Genomic DNA, 24005 nt, shown 5'->3' with positions numbered 1-24005 from the left:
ACACCTGGGCACTATCAATCAGCGTCCCAAACTGGGTCGGCACCATCCGCACAAAAGGGGAAACAGGCATTCAGTGTAGTTCTTGTGGGGGCAGAACCAGGACACGAGAATAGCTTCTTTCCAGCACATAACATGCAGTTGGGGGACACTGGTGAGCATTGGTCAGGGCTGACCTGGTCCATTGTTGAAGCGCCTCTTCAGCCTGGGCTAACCGTAGGCCCTCTGCCTTCCTCTGGATACTTACCTCAGAAGATCTGTTTCAGGGAATCCCACTCTTTTTTTCCCCTACACTTGCTCTGCCTTTCGGGTTCTTATTCCCCGATGCTTTTGGAACCCAGGCCTAGCTACGGACCTAGAGTATGGCTTTGGGGTTTAATGGCCCTCAATTGCCTTAGAAAAGAAAGGATCCCTTTCAGGTGTAGATTTGCAAATCCAAATTCCAGAGCTCCATCTGAAGTCCTGGCTCCTCTGCTCTTGGGACTCCACCTTCCTGCCTAGGTGCTATCTGCCCTTGATCTCCTCATGGGAACCCCCACTCCCACGAGGAAGAGATGTGTTCATTAACTCTCCAGATAACCTGTGTGTCCCTCTGTTCCCTCCTCCACACCCCTTCTTATCTGGGTTCATAACCCCAAATTCCATCCCCATACCCCCAGCTCCTGTTGAAGGTTAGGAGTTTACAAAACCTATCTCATTCTTCCCCCCCCAACCCACCCCAACCTACCCCAACCTACCCCAACCCACTCTACCCCCCCCAGCACTGCACCACCCCACCCAACCCCCAGAACTGCCCCAAGGTCACATCCTGGTGAAAGATCAATCTCTCCTTTAATTCTTCTCACTCTCTCTAACTACCTCGTCTAAAACGAGATGTAGACAGGTTTAAATATCTGTTGTCACCAAATGGCTGGTGTCAAAGTCCAAATCAGAGTCCAGATTTGTCCCCTCCTCATGCCCCCTACAATCATGTTTCTCTAGAGGGTCCTGATTCTCTTTGACTGATTTCAGGTGGCCAGGGGGCAGTTGAGGTGTAGCTCTGAGCAGCACACACACACACACACACACACACACACACACACACACACACACACACACACACTGTAAAATTTAAAAATGAAAACCAAAGTAATGAGTTAATGTAACTGAGCTCTCATTACCCGAGCTCTCATGAGGCTTCAGAGCATCCTAGCACAGTTGGGCACACAAGTTTAGGAAACTAGTTGCTTTTACTTGCTGTCAATGGTTGGGGTGGTCCATAAGAGTTATCTTGGTCCTGATTTAGGGCTTTTGTACCCTTCTCTGTCTTACAGGACAATGCCACCCTCTTTCTATTGCAACTTTTTCTTGCTAGCCAGTCTATGTTGTGTGCTCCCTGGCTCCCAGACTAAAGGTTACCAAAAGAAAGGCGCCTCAAACCATGACATCAACAACCAGGAACTCCCCCATTGCCAGAAAATTACCCATACCATCACCGACATCTCCTTGTTCTTGCTCCAAAAGGCAGTCCATTGGCCCAAACAACCCAACATTATGTTCTCCCCAGTGAACATCGTGGCTGCCTTCACAATGCTCTCCCTGGGAGCTAAGGGCAGCACTCACCAACAAATCCTGAATGGGCTGAGGCTCAAACTCAGAGAGATGACTGAAAAGGAGATATACAAGTGCTTCCAACATTTCCTCCATACACTCTTCCAGCCAAACCAGCAGCTCCAGCTGACCATGGGCAGCAGCCTGTTCATCCAAAAGCATCTGAAGATGTTAGACAAGTTCAAAAGCGTGGTTACAGAGTCGTACCACTCGGAAGCCATTCCCATAGACTTCACGAACATTCAAGAAGCCATGATGCAGGTCAACAAACAAGTGGAGAGGCAAAGCTATGGTCATATAGTACAGGTGGTCAGGGAACTGCCGCTAGACACAGTTCTGGCCTTGGTGAACTACATCTACTTTGAAGGTAAGGTAGGGCTTGCACTGGGAGGGCAACCATGGAGGTCAGAACCCTGGGGTTCAAGTTCTTGTTCTCAACCAAGAGGAAGTACTTGTCAAAGCAGACAGGCTGGGGAGAAGCTTGGTAGGCTCATAAATGATAATCATCTTGGGACAGTTGGGGTCATTATGGGTTCATTATGGGGTAAGGAATGATGACGAATAAGGTGTGTGTCGTGGATATTATGACTAGCCCCACCTTTGATGATGATGAAGTCACGCAATGAGTTATATGACCATGCTTTGGGAATATGGCTATCATTAACCATAAGTGAGAAGAGGTAGAATTTTACCTTGATTTACATGCTTATCTACACAAGCCATAAAACACATATGGAGGTCACACCACATACAACCCGTGGTTGTCAATTCCTCCTTTTTACTGTGGTTCTTACATACATCTAGGCTCCAGGGATCAAATTCACTTCATCGGGCATGAAGGCCCCTATTCCTCAACTACTTAATAGACGTGGTATCCAAAAGAGAATAACAAAAAAATAAATCATTTTACTGTTTTGGATATAACCATCTCAACTTCCTAGTGAAAGCTAACCATTGCTCCCTAGTGATGGAAGAGCTATTAGTTACCCAGAGCAACTAACTCCTGGCCCCCCAAAGCCTGACATTCTGTCTGAGAATATTTAGGTCATATTTAGGGACTGGGAATCAAGGCCAAAGGTCTTCCCTCCATCATGGCACCCTTGTCCCTGGGCAGAGTCCTGCACAACTCTGCTGTGACAAAGTTGGATCTTGTTCACACTCCAGTCCCATCGTCTACTCCTTTCCAATAAGTTCAGTCCTTGAGGCTCTGCCTTCTCTGATGGTCTCAATGGTGACACTCGTGCATAGCCAAGGAGACTCTGTCCTGTCATCTGCACATATTAGCTGTCCCCTGAATACAGACTAGACGATTGTCTGAAAGGGGAAGGGATCTTTCGAAGTTTGACTGAGGAGCTTCCAATGTTCACTGAGAATCTCCAGGCGGAAGCAGAGTTGTACTTCAATGATGGAGAGGTGGCTGGGCACATGGAAGGTCCTTAGTTCAGTTTCTACCACAAGCACGTCTTAAGGAAACTCTCAATAAGGCCTAATATCCAAAAGAAAAGAAGCAGGGAGGGAGGAAGTTACAAATTTTCCAATAATTAGTCCAAAACATTTCCAATATTAGTATTCTATATTTTCTACAGCTCCAGGTGATCATCATAAAGTCCCTTGGGCAGACTTTTGTGGTAACATTCAGCATGCCATTTATACTTGATGAAGCTGAGGTTAAGAGGGTAGCATGTCAAAGCGGACCAGGGGACCACTTGATCTGATACCACCACTCGCTGATAGCCTCTTTCCTCTCCTCAGGAATCCAGAACACTGAAATTCAGGCTGAGCATGTAATAAAAGATAAGTTCGGCCTGGACACAGGCACTGTGCTTTTTGTGACCATGATCAACCGCTTGGGTAAATTTTACCTGCACAAGGATAAGAGTCTGTCCAGCTGGGTGCTGATACAGCACTATGTAGGGAATGCCATGGCCTTCTTCATCCTGCCAGACCTTGGGAAGATGCCGCAGCTGATCCAAAACCTGAGCTATGAGTACATCTTTAGCATCCAGAGGCACATTAATCCAAGGTGATTCCCCAGTACGTGGACCTATTCAGAACTGTTCTATCCTCTGAGGTCAGTCACCTCAGGCCTGGCCACCATCCCAGCTATGGCAGGTGGACCCCATCCCTGGGTCACAGCTACTATTTAAGACCTAGAACCTCTTGAAAGCTGTGCTGACCAGGTTGTATAGCTCAGCAATACTCCCCATGAACTCTGTGGTCCTGGTGTTAGAAACTGCCTTCCCATCATGCACACTGTGCTTTCCAAATATGTACTGCTGGAGTATGTGAACGAAGATGGGCTTTGAGACAAAGACCCCAACTGGTACAATTTCCAGGACAGAGTGTTTATAAGGGATGTCAGTCTGAGAATGTTCATAGAAGACAGTTGTCCATGGGACAGCAAAGAACTGCCACCAGCACATTGAAGAAGAAGAGTGACAGGGAAAGGCTAATGGGGAAGTGGGAGGAATTTCCATAAGGTTCTTGGATACATGCAGTCCGCTGGCCAGGAAACCCTAAGGCAGGAATAGACATTGGTAAATGTATTGTTGTTGGGCAAGCTTTCTGTCCAGAATACTTGTAATTGATGCAGTCTCAATGAAAATTATAGTCTGCTAAAAATTTGACCTGTGCCCCAGAGTATGAGGTGCTTGGGCCTTGGACTCTCCTTGAAAATTAACTTCTCTCAGAGAATGAGTTCATCTGGGTATGTTGACTCTCACAGTGGACATAGGCAGAGCTTGGCTAAAAAGGCCAAGGGAAGGAAAGGTTAAGGGTAGACACGTGGGGCACATTTTTAGGAGGCTGTGTTCTTTTGTCACACTTGAATGTGGTCTACCAGGTTTCCAAGAGCCAAATTGTCAGAGTGTGTTCTCTATCAGTGACCCTAGGCCCTGCTATCCTTTTCACCAGCCTGAGGCAAGTGTAGGTAGATGTGTCACTCTGCTGAGCACAGCCCTGCAGCCCTGAACCCCAGCAGAGAACAAAGGATGAGATGGAGCCAAGATTACAACTAGTCACAGAGCTGAAGGACAGTTGGTTCCCAGGACTCCTTCAGTGTACAGGGTCACCCAGCTCTTCCCATCTGAGTAGCTGTCACTCCGTTGTATCAACTCCTGCTAACTCTCAGGAGCATTCCTGAAGAGTGAGGCATGGTTCCATCTGTGCACCTCGAATCTGTCAGGAGGACTTCTCAGAGGAGGTGGAACCTGAGGAGCTACTGCTGTGGTCCAAGACAACAAGCAGTAAATGAGAAAGAAAACACTCACAACATTGTGGGTCCCAGAAGAACAGGAAAGGTTATGAGACTTTGTTTTTCTCCCACTATGACAGGTTTGCCAACTTACGTTTCCCCAAATGTACCATCTCTGCCACCTATGACCTGATAGCAGTCATGAGGACGCTGGGCATCACCCAGGTCTTCAGCAACGAGGCTGACCTGTCAAAAATCACAACAGATGGTCCTGTGAAACTTTCTCAGGTGAGGCCACCTAACCAATGAGTAGCTCCAGATATCTAGAGGGCAGAAGGAAATGCAAAGGGCACAACTTGGGCATGAGGCTGAGGAAGGAGAAGGCACATGAGCAAGGTCTGGGTCTCAGGAGGTAGCTAGTTAGGGTGGGGTTAAAGGTCAGAGCTGGGAGATGACTTCTCAGGCAGGTGGTACCATAGTTTTTCCCTGAGGTATTTAGCTAACAATCTTCGCCCAAGGCCTCCTACTGCTTGGGTCTTAGTTTGCTCATACTTATTGGAAGTCTTAGACTCAGTTACTTCAGAGAACATTCTAGAATCTTCCACAAAGTGACAAGTGAACCACAAAGTCCAATTTGTGAGTAAGTTAATCAAGAAAGCCAACAGCTCCTGGAAAATCAGTAAACCCAAAACAAGAGTGGTTGAACATGAGCTGTAGATTTGGTGAGTTTGGACACTCTGAGGGTCATAGTCAGAGTCTCAAGAAGCTGAAAATGAAAAAGCAGGCCAAGTCAGGGAATATTCTGAGTGATCATGGAGAAGGGAGGTGATGGACAAGGTAAGACTGTCTAGGAGGAGATGGCCAAAGGAGGCCCTCCTTGAGTAAGGCTCCCCACATGAGTCTTGCTTCAGCCTAAAGTTTCTGATCTCTCTCTCTCTCTCTCTCTCTCTCTCTCTCTCTCTCTCTCTCTCTCTCTCTTTCTCTCTCTCTAGGCTGTGCATAAAGCTGTGCTGGGAATTGAAACAAGAGAGAGAGAAGTCCCAGAAGTTCCATATTTGTATGATTCTTTGTGGCCTAAAGTCCCCACTGTTTCGTTCAACAGGTCCTTCCTAGTCATCATCAAAGATGAAACCCTCAACCTTCCTTTGTTCATGGGCATAGTAAGACATCCCCCACTACACACACAGAATTACACTTGAGCATTAGTCTTTCTACTCTCTACCAGGTTCTCCTCCTAGATGACTTCAAGCTCAGGACTACTATGAATTTTTCCAGGGAGGCTATTTCTAGTCACCCCAGATAAAGAAGGCAATGACAAACCCAAATAAAATAAATTTTTATCCAAGTCCTGCTTGGCGAGCGAAAGAGTGAAGGACTCCATTGGTCTTCTTTACAAGAGCGTGAGTGTGTACATATTTACAGGAGTGTGGGTGACTTTTAGGAAACTGAATTTCTGGGTAGCATCACACATCCACATGGATGAGATGCCTGGAAAGCAGTGTGACTGATGTTCCTCACACGCCTTGTAAGCAGCTACACCAGTGAAGAGACGCCCATCTTGGCACTTATGCATTGCTTATCTCAACTCAGGAAAGGCCTGGTGAATCTTGTTTCCTGGGCCTCTGAGGTTCCTCTGCCTCCATGAGAAAGTGTTTCAATCTGGGGGAAGAAGCTACATAACATATGGCCCCTTCCTTGGCTTCCTCTTCTACCATCCCTGAGGCTTGGATGATATGGTCATTTTCTTGCATGTAGATCTGAGCATTGGCATTATCAATTTGACTGGTGGTAACTTCATGTGGTAATCGCCATCCATTGCAAAAAGAAGCTTTCTTGACCTAGGCTACCAGTAGCAGTATTCCATGTGAATAAATACATACGTTTAGAATGCAAACTGACAAACATATTGCATGCATTTAACAACAACAAAAAAAAAATGACATCAACCTCCTACTGGGTCTCTTACCTTCCGAGCCACAGGTTTTTGTTGAGACCTACAACACCAAATAAGGGTTCTCTCCTGTGGAGCATAGTTGGCTCTACTCATCAACCATATAATTATTCCACCATATCTTAGTTACGTCCTACTGCTGTGATGATACGCCATGTCCAAGGCAACTTATAAAAGAAAGCATGTAATTGGGGGCTTGCTTACAGTTTCAGAGGGTTGGTCCATGATCATCATGGCTGGGAGCATGGCAGGAGGCAGGCAGGAGAAGGAGCTGAGAGTTTACATGTAATTCACAAATGGGGCAGAGGGAGACTGGGCCTGACATAGGCTTTTTGAAATCTCAAAACCCACCCCGCGATGACACAGTTCCTTATGCTGCTGTTTTACTGTCTCTTGGGTGCTTTTCTAATGCTGCATGGTACTCCAAGGTTAGCAGTCCATATAGAAATCTTTTACAGTGGGTGAGAACAATCCTTGAATCCCGGAAGGTCCACTGTCATCCACCACAAGCCAGTGCCAATCGGTTCTGGGACTTGGCAGCTAAGGATCTGCTAAAAATAAAATGTAAAAACTAGGCTAAAGATATGACCCAACATCAACCAAAGAACATACACGGGGTGGACCAAGGTCTCCCCACATATATGTAGCAGATGTGCAGCTGTCTTCATGTGGGTCCCAAACAATTGGAGCAAGGGCTATCCCCAAAGCTGTTGGCTGTCCATGAGAAATGTTCTTATGCTGGGCTGACTTATCTGGCCTCAGTGAGAGAGAATGCACCTAACCTTGCAGAGGCTTGAAGGGCCAGAGTTGGGGGGGGGATACCTAGGGAGGCCCTCTGCCTGCTCAGAGGAGATGGGGAGAGGAGATGGGGGAAGGGTTTTGGGAGGTGGTGACCAGGAGTGAGGCAGTGAATGGATTTAAAAAAAATTTTTTTGTAAAGATATTGGTAGTGTTTACTGGGTTCAACTACCTGTACTGGGAATAGTGATTCATACCCACAGCCGTGCCACTTGGGTGATAACTATAGGAAGGCGAGTTCAAAGTCACCTTCAGACTCCACAGAAAACTTTAGGTTCAAGGCCACCTTGAGATATATGACACATAACCGTACCTAATAAGGTTTTTAAAAAACCATGAAAATACTGCCTGCCTTAGTCATTCTATTGAAAGAGCAACGTTCGATACAGATGCATGGATGGCAAACTGTCTCCCCAGATCAACTTAGTCCACAGGTTCATGGTTCTCCATGAGCCATCTAGACACTCATCCTGGCACACTGCCATGGGACACCTCACATTTTCTTGGGTTCAAGTCCCTAATGATTACGAAATAGAATGCAGCAGCAGGGAAGCTTGAATCACATACACAGGACGTTCTAAAAATAGAACTTTGAGTTTCTAACATCATCACATAAAAATCCATACCAACCTAAAATATGAAATTGTTTTTGCTTTCTTGGCCTGAGAGGAGACACAATAATAAACAGAGAGCTCATTAGGACTAAGATGTTTTATAATTCTTGAATGTGTGGATGAATGCTGTTCCTTGCTCCTTCCACCAGCCTCATAGGCCCAATTCACTTCTTGGTTTTCTGGCTACTGGATCCCTAATATAACAGGGATTCAGATGTTATTTGAATATGGATAACTGGGAAATTATTGGACAGGGCTCTACTGCTATTTTATGCTGTTTTACTTTATTGATAGCTCTGGAAATGGGTTATTACACATCCTTTTCAGACTACATTCAAGACAGGTCAGAAACAAGCTTACAGTGACTATGTACTAGCAAAGACATAACTAGTTAGGAAGACATTTTAAATTAGCTTTTCTTAATCTGAATAGACCTCCACAACCTTGAAACTTCATCATTGTATAAAGAATAGTTTGAACCAGGTTCGAATCACGTACACAGGATTTTGTAAAAATATAACTTTGCATTTCTAACATCACCACACAAAAATCTGTACCAACTTGAAAAATGAGATTGTTTTGCTTTCTCAGTCCAAAGGAGACATGATAGTAAGCAGAGAGCTCATTTGGGACTAAGGCATTTTACAATTATTGCTACAGATATACACCCGGTGCAGACTTCCTCCAGCCAGGAAGTTCCCCACTTCCCCCTAAATGGCGTCATATGAATTCATCCAGAGATCAGGTCATAGATGAACTCAAAGCTCTCATGATCTAATCAGCTCTAGAAAAATCCCTCAGATGCACCACTAGCTGTCTGCACCTCACCAATTCCCTAGGGCTTTCAAAGTCCAATCAAGTTGAATCATCAGAACCAAGCCACACAGCATATGCTCCAGCACTGTCTCTCTCCTTTATCTCAGAAGGAAGGAAAGGACCGTGAAAAGGTACGTTCACACTCAGGACAGCATGGCACACACGAGTTGAGATAAACCCCAAGCCACGTGTCCATGGATGAATGGACAGACAAGCAAAACGTACGTAGGCAAGCCTACAGCAGGATATGGTCCATTCATTTAAAAAGGCCAAGAACTGTGTCCTCACTGAGTGCAGAGTATGCTGTTACTAGATGACAGCCCCTGCAGCCTCAGGAGCCTCGCAGGCCTGCCAGGCATAGGATGGAAAAGGTGAGAGAGGCAGGATGTGCTGCTTATGTGCATGCTTTACATCTGGATCTGGGTCTGGGTCTCTGGCCCTGTATGTGTATTTTAACATGTGTATCTGAAAGGGTATTACATATATGTATGCATGAGGATGAAGGAATTTTATCCTCCCTGTCTTCTAGGCAAAACTAATCCTCCTTAGGGTGGATGCCAACATTTCTTTCTGATACCCCAAAGCAAAGACCACTTCTGAAGCTCCGGGCTATTAACCCCAGTCTGTCCTAGACAACTGGGCTTGAATGCGACACAGCACAGGTTCTAGTGCGCACATGAGTCTTCCCAGGCTGGGAGTGGGAACACTTACTGACGTCAGGCAGGTAATGATTATTAAAGATACCAAGGCCTGGCATGTGTACAAACCCATGACCTCCTCTCAGGAACTCCCTGAGGTAAGCTGCGATAGCCACAGGGCTCCCTCTGTCTTCCTTCAAGAAGGTTGGCACTGGACAGTTCTGCTTCACTAAGTCAGCTCAAGGAAAGATAACCAGGTGCTTGGTCACAGCAACACATGGCACATCTTCTTCTGGTCAGGATGACAAGCTGCCCAAGGCTCTCCTCCAGCATGAAATGTCATTACACTCATAGGGACCAAGTGTCTCCCACACTTTTCTGTGCCTATAAGTCCCCAGGCTAAGAGCTTAAGGGGAAGCCAGTGCTACATGACCAGCCCACAAGCTTCTCCTGCCTCCACAGACTACTCAGTAAGTCCTTAACCAGCCTCCTTCTGAACCCATAGGGTGGGCAGTGCCAACCTTACCACCTACCTCCATATTTCCTCCACGCAGAGGGAGGTGAGGCAGAGATTCAAGTCCTGAGGACAAATGCAGAGGAGAACAAAGTCTCTGTTCTGGGCTCTGAGCACAAAGAATACCCACTACTGAACACTGGGTCGGGTGGCCTGGTATTTTCCCTCCTTGAGAAGGTCCTGAGCTGGCTCTAGATCTCTTATCTTTGAGTGGTCTCTACCTGGGGTGGAGAGGACTGAGGAAATACCTCAGGTAGTCCTATCCATCTCCTCCATTCGCACCCAATACAGTCTCGGCTTGGGCATCCTTCCATACACAGTTCCATGCCCCTCCGCCCAAAGCCATAGACCTCAACCTGTGCTTGTGGATTCGAGGACTTACATGATTTCCACTCTCTTAGAGGAGAAAACAGGTTTTCTTTTTTAAATTGCCATCCTTAAATATGTGTTTCTCAAGACTCTCTATGGACAGCCCAGGACCCTAGGCCTCTTCCACCTGCCCCGGGGCCACCTGCCTTTGATCACCTGGGAAGAACTTCTGATCTACAAGGGAAGATGTGCTCATTAACTCTTCACTGAGCTGTTGCCTTTCTAACACCTCCGCCCTCTTTCTTATTCAGGTTCCTGCTCTGAGTCCGACCTCACCGTACTTAGGCTGGTCCTAAAGGCTGAAGCTTGCCAAACCTACAAATTTCCCCCAAGATCGCATCCAGGTACCAGTAGCCATGTCTGTATTTGTGTAACTAGTTTCACTGTGTTTCTGTTTGTGAAATGAAGCTCAGAAATTGTGACAGGTCACATGGGTTCCGGTGACATGGCTTTTTGTCAAATGGGGCAGTTTCTCTTGCATTGAATTATTGTCAGTGGGAGTGAAGTAGGACCCAAACAACCTTCTATGTATGGACGAGGCTCCGCCGAAATCCCTGCTCATGGACCTTAAACATATTCTTTAACCCCTTTGGCTTATTATGCTCTCATCAAGGAGTGGAGAACTGTGTAACTCCCCAGTTGAGACTGGGACGGGAAGGCAAGGTACTGTTATAAATCAGGTAAGTACAAACCAGGAAGACATGGCCTGCCCTGAGAGGTATCACTGGGTCTTTCCATAACGAGGCTGTAGAGAGTGCCTGGCCCAGGTTGGGCACCCAGCACAGGAAAAGGAAACTGTGGTTGCTTTTACCTGTGTCAATCATTGGTTAGTGGAAGCTGTCATGGCTCTGAATCCAGGCTGTGTTCCTCCCTCTGTCTTGCAGGATGACGGCACCCTTTTTCTCCCGTGGACTCCTCTTGCTCGTCGGCCTGTGCTGTCTGCTTCCCATAACCAAGACTAAATATGAAGACCTCTATGAAGACCCAAACATTGATCCCTTCCAGTGCCGGAAGGTGGCTCTCACCATCTCCAATATCTCCATCACCTTGTTCAAAGAGATGGCTCAACTGTCAGTAAATGGAAATATCTTATTCTCCCCTATTAGAGTCATTGCTGCCATTTCAATGCTGTCCCTGGGAGCCAAAGGTAATGAAAGCAAACGCATCCTGGAAATCCTAAGGCTCAACAAAACAGGCTTGCCTGAAGCTGAGATCCACAAGTGTTTCCGGTATCTGCTCCGTGCCATCCACCAGCCTGAACAGCTATCACCACTGAAAAGTGGTAGCGGTGTGTTCATCCACCAGGATCTGACACCAGTAGACAAATTTGTGGAAGGAGTCAAGAACCTATATCACTCTGACATCGTGTCCATCAACTTTACAGACTGCAGGAGGGCCAAGACACAGATCAACAATTACATGATGACAAAAAGCAACAAGGAAATTAAGAACATTGTCAAGAATCTGGAGAATGACACATACATGGCTGTGGTGAACTACATTATCTGGAATGGTAAGGGTGTATCACTTGGCTGAGCTTTCTCCAGGACATCTATACAAATAGATGCTCACATTCCAATGTTCTGTCTCCTGAAATCCCCAAATGGAGGGGGGTAGGATGCCTGCATGTATCTTCTTCAGTCTTTCACTGTTAAATAGCACAGTTTCCAGCAGTCAATGAGTTTGGAGGATGATGTATTAAAGCAACCCCTAGGCTGGACTTGGCAGATCATTCTCTTCTGTATACAAATACTCTTTTGAAATCTATGTGAGTAAAACAAGAGAAGAGGTAGTATTTTCTAAAACAAATTATAGCTCAGTATACATAGGGCAGTTTCCATAGGATATGAAACAGTAAGCATGGTAGAGAGGCTCAGATTTGGAGTCTGAAAACATTGGCTTCAAATGTGGCTTCCATCCATTCATTTCCTGTCTACACTGGGCAAGCCATTTTATCTGTTTGTGCGGTGACTGTCCATATCACAGAGATAGCCCATAGCTCTGAGGTAATGAAAAAAATTAGTAAGGTGGCACAGTGCATGGAACTTTGTGGAACAAAGACACTTGATCAACTAAATGACCCCAAGCATGACCAGGTCCTGCTTGGAACTGGTAAGGTCAGGAGCAGCTGTCCCCAGGGAGTCTATAGCCTGGAGAAGAAGTCAAAGCTAAGGGCTGTTTCTCTTCACCAGAGCTCCCTTTCCCCTGGGCAAAGTCCTACCCGGCACAGCACACAAACCACAGCTTCAGTCCCTTCCTATGATCCCTTGTTTTCCAATGAAAACATGGGGCCAGAGTCTCTGAGGGGTCTACTCATTCTGATGACTTCAAGGATAGGTTTCCAAGGCACCTACCTACTCTGATGGCCAAAATAGTCATTATCTTATACGGTACCAGGAAGGCTACCCAGGCATATGCACTCTCTGTGGGCTCAAGAAAGGACTCAAGATACCGTAAAGGTTTGCCTTGAATATTGACTAAACCGTTGTCAACAAAAGACAAGGAGCCTCCAAAAGAAAGGAGTACACATGTGAGTTAGGGACCTCTGGTCATTTGCATTTGTTACTTTTTCCTTTCTTCTGATATACTCGCACAGACCTAGGCCCACCCCTGTCTCACAGCCTTCTTCATCCTCTCCAGCCAAAATTAACAGCGACTTTGGCTGCCGATCTGTCAAACAGAAGGACTATCATTTAGAACAAGGGATGACAATCAAGGTACCGATGATCCATATCGTGGACTTGAATCACTTGTTCCGAGTGGAGGATCTGTCTAGCACGGTGCTGGTGTTTACTCTGCTCGCAAGCAACTTCACAACCTACTTCATCATACCTGACATAGGGCAGATGCAAAAGGTGGAACAGAGACTGACCTACCCACACTTCCGCCGAATGAGACGACAATCTAATCTAAGGTGATCCCCAGACCCAGGAACTACCCAGAGGCACCCAACCTCTGATCATTAAATGACAAAGGCCCTGAAAGACTGACCAGAAGCTGGGGCCACAGCCACTTTGAGCTTCCAAGCAGACTCCATGTTCATTTCTGTAATTCAGGCCAGGTTCATTGACAAAAACAGTGCTCAATATAAAGAGATAAACATGTTGCCCTTGGGGGATAACACCCCATATGGATATATTCATTCCAGAGATGCAGAGGCCAGTAGACTGGCCATAGATGTAGTGTATATTATGGCTGAGCCAAGGAGATGGAGATGGCTCTCAGGCCCTGGCCACATTAAAGATTAGAGGTCAAGTTGGACAGTCCATGAGGATGTTTTGGTGACAGGAGGAACCAGTATGGAAAACCTCAGGAAATACATGCCTATAAGACTGTAAGGGCATGACTCAATTCTTTTGACACACTTGCATGGGATTTATTGGGTCTCCAGAGCCATGCTCCACAAACCAGTGCTTCTGGTGCTCTGTAAACAAGCCTGGGCCTTGCTGCCTGTTGTGTGATGTGGGCTACATGAAACACAAGGACACTCGGGCAGACCCAAGGTGAACTATAGACCCTCGCCAGTGAGCAGTTGTACTTGGCTGCTCTTGGGGTAAAATCTAGCTGAGTAAGAGGGGGTGACCAAACACTGCAGGAACATGGTTCCATGTGGACCCCCTGAGTCTGCCTGAAGGGTTTCTCTTAGGAGATGGTATTTTAGGGACCACCAGGACAAAGGTACTGGTTCTTCCACACTAAAGAAAAGCTTCCTTTTCTACACACCAGGATGGTTAATTTAGAGACACCAGAACTGTCATTGTCTGAGACCCATGATGTGGAGTCAATGATGAACCTACTAGGAATCACCTATGTTTTCAATAATGATGCCAACAGCTCAGCGGTCATGAATGACACACTTCAAAAGTCCTTCAAGGTAAGGTCACCTCACAGTCACATTCCTGGGTCTGTTTGAGTTAAACAGGGTAGAGGCGCTGCTCAGGTGTGAGGCTAAGGATAGCTAGTGGAAAGGGTACAGACCAAGGCAAGGCTGAGCTCCTCCAGAGGGAACTTCGGGATTTATCTGGAGGATGGGGTCAGAGGCCAAAGTTGCAACGGTGATTGTTGTGCTTCAGATAATAAAAGTAGCTCCCCTGAATGGCCTCCCTGAACCTCAGTCTCATAGTTGCCCAGGCCCATTGAGACCTTGGGATTCATTTTGCTTATATTCATACAGAGAGACTTAGGCTCACTGACATGGGACATTATCCTAGAATTTTTCCATCTGTGGCATTCAGAGCAACTGGTCAACCACAAAGTCAGAAGTATTATTGAGTTTTCCAAAGATATCATTGGTTCAGGGACATTATGGGTAGTTCAGGACACTCGAGGTCCTCTTCAGAAACCCTATCCCCAGGGAGCTCACAGCTACACACTGGAAAAGGGGACTTTGTACAAAGGACATGAAATACAAACAACCCTCCTGCTATGAGGCTGTGATGTGAACTGTATCTAAAGCTGTGAGAGATGGAGTCAGGAAAGGAGCATGAAAGGGAATGGGCCAAAGCGGACAAAGACGAGAGACAGAAGGGGAAAGGGACTTTGGGTCACCACCATGGAGCAGGCAGATGGCTGGGCAGTACCATAAAGGATGGACACAAACCATTGCAGGTTCTGCCTTTGTTAGTTCCACATGAGAGCTTACCTTAGGCCAGAGCAGGTGTTGCCTGCTTCTGACTTGCTTCTGCTTCTCTCCCTACAGATGGTAAGTAAGGTCAAGCTGACCATCGATGACAAGGGGTCAAAACCTGGTAGAAGTACATGCTTCAAAAATGACGGGTCGGTCGATGTGGGTTATGTTCAGTTCAACAGACCTTTCCTAATCTTCATCAAGGATCCAACAAATGATGTCCCCCTCTTTTTAGGCAGAGTGGTAAATCCCAAACACTAACTGCTCTTGGGAATCAGCCCCTCTCCTGAGAGCCGTGATCCCTTCTTGCTGACATTAAACATGGGATAGTTTCACTCATGCCTGAGTGCAACCAGCAAATCCCTCTCTTTGTGGTGTGTGTCTGTGTCTTCCTCTGTCCTGAGGTATGTGGCATCTCCAAGTCACAGTGCATCCCAGGGTCTCCTACATCCTTGTTTAGATTTCCATGATGTCTCATCTCCAGCACTGAAGGGAGGAGACTATGGACCCTTCTGGTTGTACAGTGTCATCTCACTGAGACTGGCCTCTCCATCTCACTAGCACATGCCTGAGAAAGGCTGGAGGAGATAGTTGGTAGAACTCTTCCTCCTCAGGGCTGGAGCAGAACCCAGACTCTGTTGCTGTCATCCCTTCCCTGCCAGAGGGGACTCACAGATTCTCCAATGAACAGAGAGGTCTCTGGGTGATTTCCCTCTAGCTTCTCCTGACAATCAGGCCACTGGGTGCAAAGCCACTTACTTTATTCCCCTTGTCCTCCCTGATCATGAATCAATGCTGTATGAATGACTCTAAAAGGTCATAACAAGGATAGATACCTACATAAAAAGGACACTTATCCTTTCCCTAGGTCCCCCTGAGATCTTCCTGACATCTTATGTACCTACCCCTGCCCCATCTCCAGGCTCTCAGTGTAGTATTCCAAGGGTAAATATAAATCTAGTGCCTCATAGTTGATCTCAGGATTCACACTTGTCATCAAGGCCAAGCAGTCTGCCCCATCCTCCTCAACCCTCAACCTTGCTAATGGCCTACAGAAGCCAGAATCCCCCTCCCAGGAAATGCCTACTACCCAGACCACTTCTGTGCTGTGGGAATGCTGTCTGCTTCAAGCTCATCTGAAGATCCCCACCCTCACCCAACCCTGATTCCCTGAATAAATGTGAACTGAAAGCACTGGCTTGAATTATAAAAATTGTTACTTTTAGATTTTTAAAAAAAATGTCATGGCTGTGTGATCTCACAGGACTCAGTAATGAACTTACTCCAAGAATTTCTCTAGAAGCGACACTTCTTATACCAATGTCCTAGTGCCTCTGACCTTCACCAACTCCACCAAAGTTGAAGCCATCCTAAGGGCAGCACTGATTCTGGACTGAAGGGTATCAGGACCTGGGTTCTAGTTGAGACTGACACACACTAGATGTGTGTTCTCTGTATGACCTCTGTGAAATCATTGCACTCAGAGCCTCTGTATTGCTCTAATGTCCAAAATTTCTATTTTGATTTGGTATGTTTATTTTTTTTTCATCTCAGTATCTCTTGTGCCATCATGAGGGATGATGTGCTTCTGTTGAGAGAATTCACTGGGAGTGAAACCCCCCAGGGTGGTACTGGAAAACGTTCTTTCCCCTCAATGCCCATAGAGGCACTTCACAGATCTGATGAGAAATGAGGCACCATTCTCGTTAGCAAACTGAAGCCAAGCAAGCCAAATTGAGCTACCACTTGACAGTTATGGGGCTGCTCACCTGGGCACAAGGAGAAGCTGAGGATTAGGGTTTTGTGGTGGGCTAAAGTTTATCCAAACTTTAGGTCATTCTGGGCATCATTTCGAAACATCTCATGCTGGAGCACTCTGGCCTTGACTTAGGGCACGATGCTTCCTTGAGCCTCTCGGCTGTCGCTGGCAGCCAGTTATAAATCCCTGTCCTCGACATTCGACGTGAGCACAGAGCAAGGTCACTGGGTGACAGCCTTCATTATATGAACAGCTTTTCCTTCTGTGCCAGAACTAGGGCTCTGGGGAGAAAGTCTGTATGTTCCCTGTTGTGTGTGTATGTGTGTGTATGTGTATGTGTATGTGTGTGTGTTTCTGTCATTATAGTCTCTGTGCATGTCTATATCCATGGTAAAGAGCATGTGTCTGTCTGGAAGCCATGATACCTGCAGTGGATGGACAGGGCAGAATCAAGGGCCTTTACTCTCTCTACCTTCAAGGAAAAGCTCCTCTTTTCTGGAATGGACACCACCAGCTTTTTCTCAGCCAGACCAAAGACCCTTTCTGTGGCATTAGGCACTTGACCTGTCTCTTCTCTGTTCCAAACAAACAAACTACAATGCACCTGTGCCAGGTCCTTGTGTGAGACCTGCACAGGGCAGGAGTGGAAGCACGCATGGTCGTAGTAAGCAGTGAGCTCTCACTGAAGACACCATGGCTCAGGCACAGCCATGGGCCCCTGACAGCCGTGAACTTCTTGCCTTACTCTGCTGTTCCTTGAGGTTGACTCAGATAGCCACAGAACGTTCTCCCTTCCCTGATTCCAAAAATTCTAGCTGCTTCTTCTGCACCAAACCTAGAGAATAGCCAGGCCTCAGGTCACAGCAGCACATGGCCAGGCTCACAAGCTCCCTTAGGTTCTTCTCCACTGACAGTCCCCGGGGCACATAGGACTGAATGCTCCTTTCCCCACTCAATTCATTATTCCCCAGAGATACAGCACAAGGGACAGTTGGTGCAGCGCATCCAGCCCACGTGTCTTCTGCCAGCCTTGGGAACCCTGATTAGCACGTCTTTCACCAGCCTCCTCCTAAGCCCATGTGGGGGAGTTGCCAGCCTCCCACCTAGTTCAGTACACTTTGTACAAGAGGGAATCTGAGGTACCCAGCTTCCACTGTGGCAGAGACAGAAATAGAACATAGCCTTCATCTGAGCTCTCAGCACATAGTGGGTCTATGAGTGAGTGCTGGGCATGTTAACCTAATGACCTGCTCCAACTTACAGCACCCTCCCAGACCTAGGCTGACCCTGGGCCTTCTGCTCTCTGGTCTCTGATGGCAGAGGGTGTGAAACACACAGGACATCTGCTCCTCTTGTTCTTGCCTTACCTATTCCCTAAGCAATACCTCTGGAATCTAAGCCCAGCCACATACCCACACCTTGACTGGAATTGGATAAGCCCTAACCCATCCATCAGTTCTGGCTGATAAAAGCATAGTTCCCAAAACCGCTCCTGGCAACAGTCCAAGATCCTCTCACTCCTTTGCCTTCTGGGCTCATCTTCCCAGGGCCCCTTTGATCTCCGGAAAAGGGGAGGGGGTGTCAGGTGTGTTCATTAACTCCTCAGATAACCTGGCTGCCCCTCTGCCCCTCTCCTCCCTCTTTCTTATCTGGGTCCATGACCCCATCCTTCACCTCTGGTGCCTTCCTGGTTCCCTGGCCTGTTTCTACTGCTCTGTATCTCACTTCATCCTAGATGTTTGCAGTGCATCAGAGATGGGAGGCAGCCATGGCAGAAGGACCCATCTGAAGGGGAGCTGGGACGTGTAACGTAGTCTTTAGAGATGCAGTGGAGCAAGCCAGTCAAAGAAGACACTGGCAGGGCCAGAAAAAGATCAGAGAACTGAAAGAGAAGGCTGCAAGGGAAAACCTCAGGCAGAGGCACAGTCAGTGCGGGTGGTAAGGACTAACGTTCACGGCAGACATGGAAACACAGCAAATATAAATGGAGAGAGGCACCAAGTAGACACAGCCTTTCAGAATAAGACTATCCCCAGAAATCATCGAAAGAATTGCTGTTTGACTTTGCAAAGCATAAACAGTATATGGGGGTTAGTGCCGCTCACCATGACAGAACAGCCTTCATGTATGTATATGTACCAAACATCACAGTTCCTGACCAGAGGCTGAACAGAGTGGATGTAGGATGTAATCAGTAATCAACCAACAATCAGATAGATGATCAGTAAGGGGGCTAAGATCCAGAAGCCGTCTACTAGCAACATCGTATACGCTGCCTGCCAGTGCCTACAGACTGCTCCCCAAGGATGTGGACACCAGGAAACTAGAATGGGACCATGCAAGGGAAACAGGCTTTAAGGGAGAGAAGGGGTGAGGTTTAGAGCACACGTATGGAGTGAGAGTAAACTGGGAAATACTGGAGGTAGGAGGGTTTAGAGTCTGGAAAGGAGGAAAAGGAGAAGTGGGGTAGAGAGTATCAACCAAGACATGATAGGAATGAAGGTGCCTCAGGGAGACCTACTACATTGTGGGCTATTATGAAATGTCATAAACACAGCAAACTGAAAGTCTTGATAGCAAGTATAACCATCATTTTAAAGATTTCTTTCAAATCTGTTTATCAGGAAAACAGTAAGCCTCAAGGAGAAAACCCAGAAAATGGCTGATACTAGAAAGCAAATTTTAAAGAAAAAGAAAAGAAAGATCAATAAACCGAGATGGCCAGTGGAAATTTGTAAGATTTCCTAACTTTATGCAATTATAAAACCTGTAAGTCCAATAAAGAGCCCACCTTTCTGATCGGCACAGATGCATGGTATTGGTGTCCAGTGCTATGAGCAGGTGAGAAAGCAGACCCTGTCCTGCTGTGCAAAGCAAGGGAAGTCTGTGTAGGCTCCTAGGAAGACAGCTTGGCAAGATCTATTATAGGTAAGAGAAAAACACTCTCACTTTCAACTCTGGAAGCCCATGCCTAGGATCTTACCATCAAGAACTGTTGACACACAACATGACCTTCTTTCCCACTCGGCGTCATTCAAAGAGGGGGAAAAATCCACATGGAGTCCTTCCTTTATAACCCAGGACATCCCTGAACTGAAACATTATATGTGAGGCTGGGGAGGTGGCTGAGTGAGTAAAGAGACAGCTATGCAAGCATGAGGACCCCAGTTTGTGTTTCCAGAACCCACATAAGAGCCATGTGTGATAATATGCATGTGTGATAATAAGCGTGGGCCAAGAGATCCCTAGAAGCTTGAGAGCCCCCTAAACTTAGAGCAGCCAATAAGAGACCATGTTTCAAACAAGGTAGAAGGTAGAAAGAGAAAGAAAAGACACTTGGGGTTGTCCTCTGACTTCCATACATATGAAACAACATGCATTTCCACTCCCAAAAATATATACCGCATACATGCAAGATTTTATAAAAGGTTTTGTGGCGGCTGATAAAGGAAGATTGCTGAAAGCTAAAGGAAGTCTAGTAAAAAGAAAGCGTGTGCATATGTTTCTTCTGTGAGCATGAGTATTAATTCACCTGCCGACTGTTTACTAAGCATGCATTATGTGCCAGGCACTGGTGTGCCACCGGGAACAAGACAGACAAAAATAAATGTCTATAGGAAGGATATGGCTGAGAGATTCAGACACAGACAGCAGGGGCATGAAGAGGGGGAAGGTGATGAACCCCATGGGGAAGCGTGCTCTGCTGGATGTGGGGAGCACCAAGGTGAGGAGCCTGCCCAGATGCAGTGGTCACAAAAGGCAGCTCTCAGCAGTGCCTTTGCCCACTGCTAAGATGATATCTGGGACCTACAGTGGGAGAGAAATGATCTGTGTAGGAGGTCTGGACATCTGGATCATGTGCTGCACATGAAGAGACAGGACCACCGCACAGGAAGAGGGAAGAGGTAGATTTGCCATGGTTGAAGTCAGTGAACAGACAGTTCTCTCAGAGCAGTGGAGACTATGCCTGGGTGGGGACACACCATGTCACTTCCTTCTCTAACATTTAAAAAAACATAAATTTAAGAAGTAAATGGAAGGGTTGATGGGAAAATAAAAGGCAGGGGGGCCAGGATGCTCCAGGAGGCAGCTCTCTTCTTACCCAAATGAAGACCTAGCCTGCAGGACCTAACTTTGTCAGGTTACCTGGTAAGGGCCGTTGGTCAGGTGTTTTTTGGAGAGTTCTGAATTAGTCTTCAACTGAAGGATTTCTCAGAGCCTTTACCATATTCCCATCCAAGTGGGAAAAGAGAATACAGTGTTCCTCAAGTGTTCTAACCATGCAGGCAACTCCTTCAAACCACCTCTGCCCTTGAAATGGACACAACTCAGACAATGCTGCACAGGGAAGGCAGAGGCAGGCAGATCTCTGAATTCAAGGCCAACCTGGTCAACAAAGTGAGATCCAGGATAGCCAGGATCTATCTAAGAGAACCCATTTCCCCACCCCCCAAAAAAATGGTTTATCATTTTTAAGTGGTGTGTGGAGTTGGATGGAGGCAAAACTAAAGGTTGTAGACCCCAGACCTCCTACCCATTGTACACATTGTTCTTCTGCCTGTGCACGTGGTTCTTGTGCTCAGAGATACTGACACAAGGGCTTCAGAAGCCCTGTGCTGCCAACACCCACAGCTGCATGAAAAGATACTGAGGTGCTGCGACACCAGCTGACCTGCTTGGTTCAGAGTGACATCATCACAACAGGTGGTGACACTCTACTGCCCAGGACTGACATTCCCCAGTCCTGGGCATTACATGGAGGGCAACTCCAGGAGATGAGGTGAATGGTGGGACCATCCATGGGAGTTGATCTTCAGGCCCTCGATTGCACAACCTCACATCACCTTGAGTCTGTTAATATTAACCTACACTCCAGGCCAGGGAAGCACTATCCTCAAACGGTTGTTTTGTTCATCTTGTTGGCTAAATCACCTCACTTTCTTTTTCGTTTTCCACAGTAATCCCAATCAATCCTGGCAAACATACAGGCTTCTATTTGAGGGCTGGAACAAGGAGCTTCAGCACGCAAGAAGGCTACTTCTCTACCCCTGAGCTACATCCTCCATCCAGTACATGGCTTTAATCTCTGTGTTTATATGAAGGGATGACAAGAGCTAGAAAAGTTAGCAAGAACAAAGCTGCTGAGGAAACAACAAGAGTCGTCAGCCCCAGAGCTGCCACAGAGAACCATATTTAAAAGAACCACTTTAATAGCTTGTCCCACGCTACGTCTCGCCAGCAAGAATGATGCAGGACACAAAGGATCCTTCTGCAGAAATAGCTTTAATGCATCTTGAGAGCGAGAGCACAAGCTTACAATACGGAGACCCCGAGTGAGGGAAAGACCATCCCTTATATAGGAAACTATCCTCGCCTCGGACGTGTCACTCTCTGGCTGGTCGCTGCCAGATGTGCCAGATGACGTACCACAGCATACGTGTCCCCCTGAGTGAGGAATTTACCAGGCGCTTGCGTATTGCCCTTTTATTAGGTGCATCCTGCCGGATATCGGCGCCATCTTACAATGGAGAATGTGAGGACGGCCCTCCACATCTCCCCCTTATCTGTTTTTAAGCAAATAGGACACCCATAAATAGGAGGGTGAAGGCAGAGGTCATATCCTCGCACAAAGTTGGCGAACCCGTACAAGAGAGATACCCTTAAGCTGTTGTTGAGACCCAGGGCACTCCCGACCCGTCGCACTGCCATTTTTTCGAGGGAGGGAAAACTGGGGCAGATACCCTCATGTAATATGACATGCCTTCCAGGGAGCGTGTTTGGTAGAGCTTCCCTGTGCGATGCTAAGCTCGTCATCCCTCATGGGCTGCTCAAGCCGGTCACTCTAATCCTGTGCAATGAACCGAGGTTCTAGGAGTGCAAGAGCTGTCCAGCCGGCGACCTATTGCTTAAGCATGGTTAACCAAATATCGGCTGACGCTCCTTGTTCAAGGGCTATAAGCGCCTGGGCGATCACAATTTTGTCCCTCTTTGTTTGAAATCTTAATTTGCAAAGCAACCAGAGGAGTAACACTAATCCGCAGCAGAGGACTGCTCCAAAAAGTCCCACCCCCACCCATTCCTTAAAATAAGAGACTGCTGAGGTGATCCAGGATGACAATCCTTCTGTCAAAGACATATCCAGTCGGGTAGAGTTTACTTGAATGATGGCCGCTCTCAATTCCCTGAGCGTCTGTTCAAAATCCGAGGTCCAATTCTGTAACAAATGCTGTGAAAGGGTTTTAGACAAATTGGCAGCTTTGGTAAATTGTTCATACTGTATAGACGTGACACAAAGGCCGGGGAGCTTTAGTTCACAGCCAAGCTGGGCCAGTTGCCATAGGATGTCTAGTTGCTCTTGGACCAGATCTATACGTTGGTTAACAAGCATGAGGCCTCCTTGTATCTGAGTATTAGCCGAGGCCTGTCTGTCCAGAGCCACAGAGATGGTAGCCGATAAATCATTGATAGTTTGGGTTGTCTGCACTGTGTTTGACAAGGCCAATGCTGAAGCAGTAACTGAGGCAGCAACTGCCGTTGTAGCAATAATGCCAACAATGATCGCAGAAATGCCAAAATCTCTCTTTCCTCTAAATAAGGTCAGGGTCCCCGGAGTCTCAACAGGGACCGGGATAAAGCGAGGCATACGGGTAACTACCGCTATGGGATATTGGCTAGCATCCCAACACAGGGCATAAAAACATGAACCGTCTGTACAATTCAATTTAGAAACTTTAGTGGCATTACTTATAATCCACACAAATGGCGGCCAGACACAAACTGGAGCAGGGTTAAACCCCGTGCTCCAGTAAGGTTTATATTTTATACGAGTAGCTGTCCAGACAGAGGCTGAAGGGTGGATATTCCCCGTCCAGGAAAATGATAACCGTCCCTTTTCGCCCTTTCCTCCAAGTAGCATCGCCATAGGTGTAAGATCAGTGCAGCTACCATTAACACCACAAAGCATCCATTGATCAAAGGGATTATTATTGGACCGTCTAGGATCAATGGTGGTGAAGTTCACTCCGCCTCCCAAATCAGGGGAGAAGGAGAAAAAATTCTGGACTGCCCAGGCAGAGTCCCGGGACTGGCAACCAGTCCACGGCAAAGTAAGTTTTTCATCTTGGGTCCCTCTACAAAAG

At 46.9% G+C, this 24005-nt stretch overlaps 2 protein-coding genes across 2 annotated transcripts; both read left to right on the top strand.

The window, feature by feature from the left end:
- The first annotated feature begins 1314 nt into the window (after window positions 1–1314).
- Serpina1fl2 (serpin family A member 1F like 2) lies at window positions 1315–10776 on the top strand. The gene is made up of 4 exons (XM_006240513.3): window positions 1315–1954; window positions 3340–3610; window positions 4921–5068; window positions 10732–10776. Exons 1-4 carry the CDS (start codon window positions 1315–1317, stop codon window positions 10774–10776), a joined length of 1104 nt encoding a protein of 367 aa, XP_006240575.3.
- Serpina1f (serpin family A member 1F) lies at window positions 9262–15467 on the top strand. Its single transcript, NM_001108054.1, has 6 exons — window positions 9262–9330; window positions 10732–10824; window positions 11365–11993; window positions 13121–13394; window positions 14207–14354; window positions 15180–15467. Exons 3-6 carry the CDS (start codon window positions 11366–11368, stop codon window positions 15366–15368), a joined length of 1239 nt encoding a protein of 412 aa, NP_001101524.1. The 5' UTR covers window positions 9262–9330; window positions 10732–10824; window position 11365; the 3' UTR covers window positions 15369–15467.
- The last annotated feature ends 8538 nt before the right edge of the window (window positions 15468–24005 follow it).

Source organism: Rattus norvegicus, chromosome 6, assembly GCF_036323735.1.
Source record: "Rattus norvegicus strain BN/NHsdMcwi chromosome 6, GRCr8, whole genome shotgun sequence".
NCBI lineage: Eukaryota > Metazoa > Chordata > Mammalia > Rodentia > Muridae > Rattus > Rattus norvegicus.
Note: the sequence above shows the minus strand (reverse complement) of the source record. Positions and strands in the feature narration are given on the sequence as shown.

What these genes read in the sequence shown, in the direction of transcription:
- Serpina1fl2 (XM_006240513.3), top strand. Translation starts at nt 1,315, where the DNA reads ATGCCACCCTCTTTCTATTGCAACTTTTTCTTGCTAGCCAGTCTATGT. An exon ending in GAACTACATCTACTTTGAAG is followed by an intron (nt 1,955 to 3,339) that starts GTAAGGTAGGGC and finishes TCCTCTCCTCAG; the next exon opens with GAATCCAGAACACTGAAATT. An exon ending in CAGAGGCACATTAATCCAAG is followed by an intron (nt 3,611 to 4,920) that starts GTGATTCCCCAG and finishes CCACTATGACAG; the next exon opens with GTTTGCCAACTTACGTTTCC.
- Serpina1f (NM_001108054.1), top strand. Translation starts at nt 11,366, where the DNA reads ATGACGGCACCCTTTTTCTCCCGTGGACTCCTCTTGCTCGTCGGCCTG. An exon ending in GAACTACATTATCTGGAATG is followed by an intron (nt 11,994 to 13,120) that starts GTAAGGGTGTAT and finishes CATCCTCTCCAG; the next exon opens with CCAAAATTAACAGCGACTTT. An exon ending in AGACGACAATCTAATCTAAG is followed by an intron (nt 13,395 to 14,206) that starts GTGATCCCCAGA and finishes TCTACACACCAG; the next exon opens with GATGGTTAATTTAGAGACAC.